Source organism: Eleutherodactylus coqui, chromosome 1, assembly GCF_035609145.1.
Source record: "Eleutherodactylus coqui strain aEleCoq1 chromosome 1, aEleCoq1.hap1, whole genome shotgun sequence".
NCBI lineage: Eukaryota > Metazoa > Chordata > Amphibia > Anura > Eleutherodactylidae > Eleutherodactylus > Eleutherodactylus coqui.
The window spans coordinates 163,325,118-163,337,332 of NC_089837.1; the positions used below are offsets into that span (position 1 = coordinate 163,325,118).

The 12,215-nt window shown below is 44.4% G+C and overlaps 1 protein-coding gene across 1 annotated transcript in view; it reads left to right on the forward strand.

Annotated features, from left to right (window-relative positions):
• Nucleotides 1-562: 562 nt before the first annotated feature.
• The window catches only part of LOC136611005 (cytochrome P450 2J5-like), a 44,311-nt gene continuing 32,658 nt past the window's right edge, over nt 563-12,215 (forward strand). Inside the window, exons 1-3 of the mRNA XM_066590244.1 lie at nt 563-722; nt 3,805-3,967; nt 8,524-8,673. Coding sequence (XP_066446341.1) covers nt 582-722; nt 3,805-3,967; nt 8,524-8,673 — 454 coding nt within the window. The 5' untranslated portion in view covers nt 563-581. The remainder of the gene's footprint in view (nt 723-3,804; nt 3,968-8,523; nt 8,674-12,215) is intronic.

A 12,215-nucleotide genomic window follows, 5' to 3' on the forward strand; every position in this document is an offset into this window, starting at 1 on the left:
TCACACGCCTCTAATGCGAGCAAACAGTGCTCGTGTGAACGAGACCTTATGATCACATGACTGAGTACAGCTCACCAAGCTAACTTTAAATCACAAAAACAAGAGGTCTGACAACAGGACCCAAGGAAAACAATGAACCCCCTTGGATTAAAAACTGAAACAAAGCGATCATTTTAGATGCATGACAGCATTGATAGAGTGCAAAAAAGCATCACCTATTGCAGTAAGAAAGGGAAAGAGAGTAAGAATAAGTAGAAAGAGAGATAAGAAGAGAGAAAAGGAAAGTGAAGAAAATCGTAGCAAAAGCGTGACATGTGAAATGCCAAAGAAAGAGTAATCAAGTTGAGTTGCTAACTCCGGGCATAATCAGCCCTGTTTACAATGGATTGTTTGTTCTGTGAGCTGCTTTGTTTTTGTCAGATTAATCTTACATGTGAGTGAGCTCATGATCTAATAAGTATTTGCCAAAACATAAGAGGAAGAGTGCAAGAATCTTATATTCATGAAATACAGCAAGGTGTTGGTAAAAGAGACCAAAAGGGCCAGTACAGTAAATCATGATCAGCGAGTGCTTGTTATTGATGATTCTGGGTTTAGTGGTTTGGAACTTAATTAAAAATCAGAGTATGGCTCACCACTACCCACCAGGACCACCTGCTCTTCCTATCCTTGGCAATTTATGGACTCTGAGATTTAAGCTTCATCATGAAACCCTCATCCAGGTAAAATCTTTATACAAAATCACATTTTATGTTTAATTAATGGTATTATGTATTAATTAATTAATTAAGTAAACTGAAGTATAATATGCAAGCGGATTCATGTCCAGCTTGTTTCTCACTTGGTTTTTGAGATCGGTTATTACATGTAAGGTCAAATATAAAATAAATTTTTTTCTTCTTCTTGGATCACATGTCAGAAAATCTTGTGTTGTGTCAGTAAATTTACAGCATACAATGTAGGCATTTAAAATATTTCTGGTTTTATAAAAACAGTTGCCATTTATGTAACATGAAATTATGCAACTTTTTAATATACTTTTGGTCTTCGATTTCCTTACCATTTTCAAAATGTGTCTGCTGTCTGTAAATGAGAACCACCTTCTTTGCATTCAGATGTGTAAAAGTTGTATGGACCTACTACTTCTCAAAGCTAAGAGTATACAACTAAACAAGTCCTGGGATGCTACATCTTACCTAAACTAACAGATTGTAGTACAATGGCAACCATGGGCTGCAATTCATATTCACAAAATAGAAAGGCCGGCCTCACAGAAGCAGGTGAGAATCCACATACAGGAGGTCCGCAGCGGATTGTGGCTGTGAGCCCAACGGATGACCCTGCATACCTCCCTTAACCGTATTGCAGATGACGGTGGAGGCTTGCAGGCGGTCATATGCAGTACAGTTTTTGTTTTGTTTGTATTTCCCGCCCCATCACTTAGGGATGACGTGGGTACCCGCAGCCCGTACGGAATATGTACGAGTGTGAAGGAAAATTTGAAAATGCATGCTTATCGATACCTGTGTTTTACTGCAGAAAGTCCGCATGGACGCCAATTGCAGAGTCCGCAATTCAAATCTGGTCATGTCAGCCGGCCAAAGGGAGTCCGTGAAACACAAAGCACACACCACACTGAAGTTTACACATGTCCTGCTTGCACAGCCAGTCACTATGCAGCTTGGGCTTTAAGACCAGAAATAATTAAAAATATCCATATCTATTAGAAACATATAAGTTTGGCATACAGTTTACATGTTTTTAATATATAAATTTATTTAACTCTCCTCCCCCTACTGATTATCCCAAGCTGTGCTCAAGCATGTGGAAAGGGGTATTACTGTTATGTCTGAGAGCAGAGCTCTGGAATCTGTGTGAGTGCAGAGGAGTTGCTAATTAATGTCAGAGGTTTTCCTGCTGCAACTTTTCCTTATTGCAACACCCTTAATTAACTCCTATTCCAGCTATTTAACCTTTCAGATGCCACAGTCAATGCTGATGATGGCTGCTCAGTGGTTTTGGGGTAGTGTTTCCCTTTGTAAACCCATCAGCGCCCTAAAGCACAATTTCAAGGTGCTGAGGAGTTGCCATTGCAGCTGGGGGCTCATTAATGGCTTCCAGGTCTGCCATGTACAAGAGCATTTTAAGCTCTCCCAACTGGTTGCCTAATAGGCTGCAACCTACGGCCTCATTCAGACTGCCGAGAGTTGTGCCCTACCATGCCCATGATTGGCCAAGATGGAAATACTTGTTTAATGTGCGTACTAAAACAACAGGCTAGGCAGTCTTCACCAGGCCTCTGCTGTCATGACAAGCACTCAGCATCCCTCTCGATTTGTCGCTGTTGACTGAGGCATCTAAGGGCTTAAACATTTAGGGTCAGAGTTCTTTCCACTTCCAGCCACTGTAGACAAATGTCATCTGTATATGGGTCCTTCTACACGGCACGATTTTCACTCCTGTGCTTTCACATGGGAGCAATGATTGCTCAGCGAATGGAGGCAGAGCGGGACGGAGATCGCTTCTGGCCGCCCGCCTCCATTCACAGTAAATAAGCAGTCATTCATAGATGACCGAATGCCTGTTCACACAGGCAAATCATTGTTTGAGTTTTATGCCTGCATAAACTGAATGGCAGACAAATTATTGTGAGCTGTTCAGTTGCTGGCAGCATTTACAATGATTGGTATAATCCAGAGATAATCTGCACAATTGCTCCGTGTTAAACCACCATAACACAGCCGGCGCTCACTGTGCATGGATGTACGGTGGATGTCAGGAAGGGGTTAAAGATATATTTAAAAAAGGAGTTATCTGATAATTTTAAACTTAAAAGGACATGGCAATGAAAGGTAGATATTCACTTTCAGGCTTCATTCCCACGAGCATATATACGGCGCTTTTTCATGCCCGGGTGCATATACGGTACGCATGTGAAGCATTAGTTTCCAATGCAGCCGTTCACACAGAGAATATACGGCTGGTAAATACACCGGCAGTGCGAAAAATAGAACACATACGTGGCCGGTGCATATACGCTTAGCCAAAACAAAGTTCTGGAACTATGTTTTGGCCAATATACGCCGGCGGGTCCTATAGACTCTTATGGAAGTAGGGAAAGAGAAGGGAGGGGGAGGCATTTTTGCAGCGTCCAACGCTGCGAAAAGCTTACAGGTGCCTCTGTATAGACGCTGAAAGGCATCCCGAGAATTTTGGCAGAGTGATGGTTTTCCAGGGTACGGCGTTTTGTTTTTTCCGCAAAAAGCAACGCACGCGGTCGTGTGAATGGACGGGAAAGCGCTGGGCGCGATTGCGGAAAAATGCCCATTCAGGTGCTTATACGGAGCAGGTGTAAAATCGCAGTCGCCGCATATAAGCTCGTGGGAAAGAGCCCTGAGGGCTCAGTCAAACGGGCGCATCGCCACCCGTACACAGGTGCCGATGCGCCCATGTGACTAAGCCCTCACTGCAGGAAGAAGTCAGCCTACTTCAAGACGGACGTCTCTCTGCAGCGCTGAAGAAAGAACACATGACCAGCAATGAAGTCGGTCACATGTTCTTTCTCCCGACGCTGCAGAGAGACGTCCGTCTTGAGGTACGGCCGTCTTCCTCCTGCATTAAACCAGGCGCCGATGCGCCTGTGTGACTGAACCCTAAGAGAGCTTTATCACAGACTGACATTTATAAAATCTTACCTTTTGACTTTAATTTTTTCTTCCAGCACTAATTAGCAGTTAGAAATTTTTTGTCACATGCCTGAATTTGTGCTAAATGATTTTTTTTTTTTTTTGCTCTTGCCTTTAGCTGGCACAGGTTTATGGGGACATGTACACAATATGGTTGGGACCGACTCCAGTCATTGTGCTGAATGGATACAGAGCAGTTAGAGAAGTCCTGAATTCTCATACTGATGATTTTTCAGGGCGCCCTATTTTGCCACTTTTCATGGATTTGATGGGTGAAAAAGGTACGGAATTGTATGGTAAACTTTAATTCTAGAGTCGTCCCATGTTTGTGACATGTAATCAGGGTTACCAAGCATCTATAAATTCACAATATTGGTAATAAAAAAAATTGATGCCTCCTTTTTGAGGTTGGAGGAGTAGTATATATGCTAATTGTAATAACCAACCTTTTACAGTTCACAGTAAGTGCAGTCAATGTGTTCATATAGGTTTACACACACATATATACTTATTTTCATCACTTTGGTTTTCCAATTTGTCTGTAACTGTCAGCTAAGTTGTCTAGCAAAAAAGGATAAATCAAGTTGGTTACCCTGCATGCAAAATCAGGTCAAAGAGAAAGTGAAATATTAAATATGTATGTACATTATAAGTTAATGTTTGTGTCTTATGCAGCAAAATGCCAGGTTCACACAACACTTGTGGTCTACATCAGAAGGGTACTGTTGTATCTTCTCTCCACCGGAAGAATGGGTGGAGACATGGGTTGTGAGTAGAGATGAGCGAACGTACTCGGATAAGCACTACTCGTCCGAGTAATGTGCTTTATCCGAGTACCGCTGTACTCATCTTGAAAGATTCGGGGCGCTCCGCTGCTGACAGGTGAGTCGCAGCGGGGAGCGGGGCAGAGCAGGCGGGAGAGAAGGAGAGAAAGATCTCCCCTCCGTTCCTCCCCGCTCTCCCCTGCAGCTCCCCGCTCCGCAGCGCGTCCCGAATCTTTCAGGACGAGCAGAGAGGTACTCGGATAAAGCACATTACTCGGACGAGTAGTGCTTATCCGAGTACGTTCGCTCATCTCTAGTTGTGAGTCCTCAGCTGCAGGGATCGCCTAGGTGATGGCCAGAGCTGGGGATTGGCTGGCGCACACACACCTCCCCACATGCACCATCCATTTCCCTTGCCCAGGTAACACATCTGGCAGGTGGACTCTCCGCTCTCAGCATTCATGTTTCCCTGGCGACACAGCAGCATCAGCAGGAGGCTCCGCTGTAACGCTGTTCGCTGACGTCCCTGCTGCTGTGTGGCAGAGACAGTGACAGGGGAGGACGTAGTATTCAGCCGCTGCTGAGAGCCACACACACACACAGGGGAGCGGACTCCCACTTCAGCTGCCGCATCCCCCCTGTGACATGGCCCTGCCAGGTGACATCTCTTGCCTCTCTCTCCCAGCCAGCGAGGACAAGCTATTGAGTCGGTGGGGGAAAACTGCAGTGAGCGGCGCTATAGCGGGGATAACAGTGTCTGTGGGGGGGCACCATAGAAGGACAGAGCACGTCGGCCTGGAGAATTAAAGGGGGAAAACAAAGTGTCATTAGTAGGGGAGCAGAGCGGCACTGAGGGGGTAGGAGAGTGAGAACCCGGGTGGCTGCAGCGGCCGCAGGAAGAAGGAGAGCACAGAAGGGATTGGAAGTGGGGGGGGGGGGGGGGCACCGAAGCAGGGAGGAGAGTCACAGCCTGGCTGGCTGCAGTGGTCGCTGCAACAAGCAGAGCCAAGAAGAGATTGCAATCTGAGGAGGATGTCATCAGGGTGTTAACAAGGCATTACCTATCACTGGGCAGGTCTCCACCATATTTTTGGTGGAGACAAGATACAACAGTACCCATCAGAAGTATAAATCTGAATAAAAAAACTGTGAAGACAAACTGTAACTTATGTTGTTTAGGTATACGTTTGACAGGTTACTATCTGGAAGCAGAGTTTTTTTTCAGAATGGAGGTGGGGGTGTTTAACCTCTTAACGCTACAGGGCGTACATGTATGACCTAGAGTTTTGGGGTTTGTATAGAGTGGATCGTGGTTAGATTCTGCTCTATAACAATACAGATGTTGTCTGTTTCTTATAGTCTTATAGTTTTGATTATCAGTGCTGCTGATCAGAGCTGTTAACCCTTTAAATGCTGCAGTAAATTCTGACAATGACATTTAAATTCCCCAATCGATCTTTGGGGTCTTGAATGGCCTGTGTGGTTACCATGGCAGCCATCTGAAAGCCCCCAGGGCTGTCATTGCAGATTGTCAATGAAGTCATTTTTGTGGTGTGGCTTGATAGATTGCCTGTCAGATCGCCGTATAATATAATGCTATGGCATTATATTATACTGCTGAAGCAATCAAACCATCATAAAATATATATTGCTAAGTCTGTGCAGGCTGTGGGAACAATGACCTAAACGGACGCAACCCAGACATGGGCTGGTCACCCATTGTGTTCATCTTGAGTCAAAGGTGCATCACACTCACCACCACACCCAGGATGAACGCAAGGTTGTTTTCAAATTGGGAGAAAAAATGTGCATACAGAACAACACACATCAACAACAATCTGTATAGTAATGTTACAACAGATACACCAGACGTGCCTGCAAACAACCAACAATGACTGACAAACAACACCAAAAGGCTTACCAATAATACCATCTCACATCAGCAAATAAAATAGCTAAGAAAAATGAGGTATCATTTAGCAATTGGATCAAAGTATCTAAGCTCATGAGCCCATGACAAGGATCATTGTTGTCTCATGAATCCCTACTCTAAAAAGACAGCTTGACCCCAGGAACCTTTCCTACAAGCGGGACGATAGTCACAATAGGGACAGCCCCACGCTGGAACCTAGGAGCCTGGCTAGCCCTGGATTATAAGAGGCAGGACACCATTCACACCCACCAAGAGACAAGGGACATGCAACCAGAACAGGTAAGTGTTCTTCCCTCATGTCACTATTCACACCAACCATAAAACAAAAACCACTACACAGAACTCTCATACATACAGATATTAACAACAGAAGCTAGTGCAAGTGTCCTCACACCAAGGGGAAAGACAGTAAGACACTAAACTGACCAAAAGGGAATGGTGTCAGGCATCACCACCTGACAACACACAGGCCACTCCTGTCAAAGGGAAAGGATGAGTGGGTTCCAAAACATGGAGACAGGGAATATAGGTGTCCAGACCATCCTTAGGGAAGGTGGGAGAAACACTTCAAACTAACATCATGAAAAATGTTAGTTCTTAAGCTGTGAGTGGGAATAGGATGAATAAATGACATGCACCCTCTAGCAAGAGGGGCTGGTATTTATATACAGCAGACTGATGGTGTTTGGCTGGTTGCAGAACTCCGTATCATCAGCCATCCAAGTCAACCACACCTGCAGCAGTGTGCTCCTGGAAACTCAAAGAACTACAGGTCCCAGGAGCACCACATGACACAGAAGTGCATTATGTACCCCACACAGTGAACGTCGGCAAGAAAAATAAATAAATGCCAGAATAACGCTTTTTTGGTTATTTGTCTCCAAGAGAAAATGGAATAAAATTCTGTCAAAAAGTCATTTGTACTCAAAAATGGTAATAAAAGAAACCACAGTACATCCCACAAAAAATGAGTGCTTGCACAACTATGTCAATGGAAAAATAAAAAAGTTATGACTGTCAGCAAAACGGTGGCAGAAAATAGTTTTAAAAAACAAAATATCTTTGTAGTACAGCAAAAAAAAAACTCTATAAATTTGGCATCGTAGAAATCGCACTGACCGATACAATAAAGTTAGCATGTCATTTTTCCTGCAGTGTGTACATTGTAGAAGCAAGACCCACTCAAAGTTGGCAGAATTGCGTTTTTCTTCCATTTCACTCCACTTTAAAAAGTTTTTCAGTACATTATATGGCACATTAAATAGTATTATTGAAAAATACAATCCATCCCACAAAAGGCAAGCCCTCAGATATCTACATTGATGGATAAATATGAGAGTTATGATTTGTTTTTAAAGTGGGGAGGAAAATCCAAAAATAGGGAAAAAAAGAGCCGCACTCTGTTTTTTTTTCCTTTGAGAAATCCATCAGAGTATCAGTGCCCTATGCTGTGAAGAATCCAGTCCTGTAGCTAGTCACCTGCTCCCGGAATAGTCTGCACTTTTCTTCCAGCTCTAGGTCACCACTCTGACAATGCTGTGTTTTGCAGGTAATTGGGCAGATTTATGACAAATGTGATTAAAACAACTGTCTTGTCCATACCGACTAATCACAGTATAGGTTTCATTTCATATACTGCTCTTAAAAATTAAAGCTGCTCTGTGATTGGTTACAATGGGCAAGACAGTTTTTCTTTATGACAGTTGTCCTAAATCTGTCCTATTAACTGCAGGGCACAGAACATTGTCAGAGTGCTAGTATTGTGAACTGGAAGCGGGAAGAAAATGTGCAGAATGAGCAGCCTGGAGGAGACAAGCTACAGAACTGGATTTTTCAAATGAGAGGTAGTTCATCAAAATGTTACAGTTGTATCCCTTATTTCCAGTGCACATTTTTTGGTTTCTTCTTTTAAACTTACAGTATACCTCAACAGTTTGCCTCAAACATGTGATAAGAGTATTAAACAGCTGCCAGTCATGGTTTAACCTTAATTCTTGGTTAAAACTTTGTGGTTAATAAGATTTATCAAATCTGTTAATGGCTTTAAAATACTGCTTGTGAAATGATGCACTGCATATAGAAACTACACTGTATAGGCTAGAAATTAAATGATCTTACTTTCTTGCTACACTGGTGATAGGAATTGTTCTGACCTCAGGCCATACTTGGAAACAACAGAGACGCTTAGGACAGATGGCCTTTCGAAATCTTGGCTTGGGAAAAAGAAATCTGGAGAAACGGATACAAGAAGAGGCCCAGAATTTAATCGATTTGTTTTCTACAAATGGAGGTATTGTATATTGTACACTGCTGGGCCGTCAGTCGTGTAGCATTAAAAATTATAACATGTTTCATAGGAAAATCTGTGAGTACTGAACTTCCCAGCTCAACAAACACATATGTCTCATGGAAATAAATGAATCAATACAGAAATCAGCACTGATACATGTCGAAAAATATTTTTTCTATCACAAATTTACTCATATGCTTTAAATCGAATGCGTCATGTATAACAGGGCTTCTCAGAATTTTTCTACTATGACCTTATTATCCAATCCATGGGGATGCCAAGTTTTCACCAGCAAACAGATACTACCCTGTAGAGCCTATATTGTACTGGAAAAAGTCTCCAGGCTCCTTTCTGCTGCCCACCCTACCACCTGCGCTAGCAACCCTCTTCCATCTCACCTCCTCCGGTCCCTTTCCCCAGCTCTCATTACTCACCTCACCACAATCTGCAACCTCTCCCTAACCTCTGGCACTTTCCCCTCCTCATTTAAACACTCTATCATATCCCCTCTGCTTAAAATACCAACCCTTGACCCAACTGATGCTGCCAACTACCGACCCGTCTTAAACCTCCCCTTCATCTCCAAATTACTAAAATACCTGGTCTACTCCAGCCTTATACACTTTCTCTCTGACAACTCACTCCTCGACCCCCTCCAGTCTGGTTTCCCCTCTCTACACTTGACTGAAACTGCCCTTACAAAAGTAGCATATGACCTGATGACTGCAAAGTTGAGAGGTGACTACTCCCTACTAATCCTCCTTGACCTGTCTGCTGCATTTGACACTGTCGACCATAACCTTCTTCTCACTATGCTCCACTCTATTGATCTAAAGGACACTGCTCTCTCCTGGTTCTCTTCCTACTTCTCTGATCGCTCTTTCAGTATCTCATTTGCTGGTTCTATCTCTGCTCCACTTCCTCTCGCTGTTGGGGCACCCCAGGGCTCGGTCCTTGGTCCCCTTCTCTTCTCTATCTATACTACCCCAATTGGACAAACCATCCACAAATTTGGCCTCCAATACCATCTCTACGCTGACGACACCCAACTATATGCCTCCTCTCGTGAGATCTCTGGACCATTCCTCCAAAATATCACTGACTGTCAGCCCGCTGTCTCTAACACTATGTCCTCCCTTTTTCTCAAACTAAACCTCTCTAAAAGTGACCTCCTTGTCTTTCCACCTTCCAACCGACCTCCCCTCAACATCTCCATTCCAGTGTCTGGCACCATCATAACCCCCAGACGGCATGCCCGGTGCCTTGGGGTCACACTGGACTCTGACCTCTCCTTTACCCCCCATATCCAATCTCTGGCCCAAACATGCCATATGCACCTCAGAAATATTGCTAAAATACGGCCGTTCCTAACCACGGACACGCTAAAGACACTCGTGGTCGCCCTCATCCACTCCCGGCTTGACTACTGCAACTGGCTACTCATCGGCCTTCCCCGCACTACACTCGCTCCACTCCAATCCATACTAAATGCAGCAGCTAGGCTCATTTTTCTATCCAGTCGTTACTCAGACGCCTCTGCACTATGCCAGTCGCTGCATTGGCTGCCCATCCACTACAGAACTAAATTTAAACTCCTCTACCTCACTCACAAAGCCCTGCATGGCGCTGCGCCAGCATACATCGCCTCCCTCCTGTCAGTATACCACCCAGCCCGCTCACTCCAATCGGCTAACACACTCAGACTAAACACCCCTGTAATACGAACCTCACATGCTCGCCTACAGGACTTCACCAGAGCAGCACCCATCCTCTGGAATGCTCTACCCCAAGGCATCCGGACAATTCCCAATGCAAGAAATTTCAGACGTGCCTTAAAAACACACCTCTTCAGGGAAGCATACCAAATCTCCTGACCTAGTCCCCCGCCTCCCCCCCCATAGCGTCCTACCCTGTTTGCCTTCTAATAATTGATCTCCCCATGAAATCCCCTATTGCCTGTGTTCCCCATGCCTTGCTTCTCCCCCCCACCCCTTGCACCTCCTGTACCACCCCCAACCCATTTGTGTCAAACTGAATGTACCTCACATTGTAATTGTTGTATTGTTTTGCATTTATTCATGCCTGAAAGCGCTGCGGAATAAGCTGGCGCTATACAAATAAAGATTATTATTATTATTACTGCCAACCAAATACCACTATGCAGTGCCCATGGTACACCCAGAAGCATCAACCAAACACCAGACAGACCATATGAATAAATGCCTAAATTTAAATCCAGTGATGCACAGGTGACACCTTCTCTGATTGTACTTATTCCCTTTCCCGTTTTTCCTCCATCTGACTCAGAGTGCTATGAAGACTTCTTCCTACCACAACTTGTCTCTGCAGAATTTGTCACACAGCCATATATAACTTCTCGCTTTTCGGCACCTTCACCACCTTTATACAAACTATTAGTGTATGGGGGCACTATTACCTTATAGGAGCACTATGGGGACCATTATTACAGTATGGGGGCTACTATTACTATGTTTGGGCACACTAGAGAACCATTACTATATAGAATAAATGGGGTACATTTAGGGCTCCTTCACACTGGTGAGAAAATCGGGTGATTTTCTTGCGTTGCGAGAGGGAGTGAAAATGCATAATTATGAAACCAATGAATTTCAATGGTTTCAGTCTCATTTGTGATGTTTGCACTCCAGCGATAATATGTGAAAAAAAAAATTGCATGTTCTTTTTTTTTTGTTTCTCAATGGGAGAACATCGCAATCCCCTGCTACAGCTGTGACAGTTGCAGCAGGGGATTCATCTTGTTTTCAATGGGGAACATTGCAATCCTCTGACTCTGCTGTGGTGGCAGCAGCAGGGAATTCCTTCATCCTTGCGGAAAGTCCCCTCATCACTGAACACCCTGCGGCTGCTATCACAGTCACTGTGACAGCTGCAGCAGCGGATTGCAATATTCTCCCATTGCTTTCAATGGGGCCGGTGTTGCTGCCGCCCCATTGAAAGCAATGGGATGATGGGAACCACTGCAGTGATGAGAGGCTGTTTTCACATAGAAACGCCTCACATCCAGGGGTTCTACATGCATTGTGAGGGTGATATCGGGCTATGAATCACAGCCCAATATTGCTCTCACCAGTGTGCAGGAGCCCTTACTGTGTGAAGCCTAAAGGGGGCACTGTTACTTTGTGAGGCACCAGTTAGGTATTATTACCACCTGGAGCACAATGAATGGAGTGCTTGTGCAGAAATGGGAAAAGCGGGGATGTGCTGGAAAAATGTGAACCGTAAGATACCTTTGTGTTCAATTCTGCAGAGATGAGTTGTGGCTTTAAAAAGTCGTTGACCACATTACACGTGAGTCACTGATTTTAATTGTGATGTGCGCACAGGCGACAGGCTGTAGGGGGCCTCTTCAACTCCAGTTAGGCGATTGACAGTAATCGCTCTGTTTTGCCCATGGGCAGTACCTATGTACACCCCAAACACTAGTAATTCCCCATCTTGTGCCCCTATACACTAATAGCATTCCCATTTGTGTCTCCACAAAGTAGTATCTCATCTTTGTG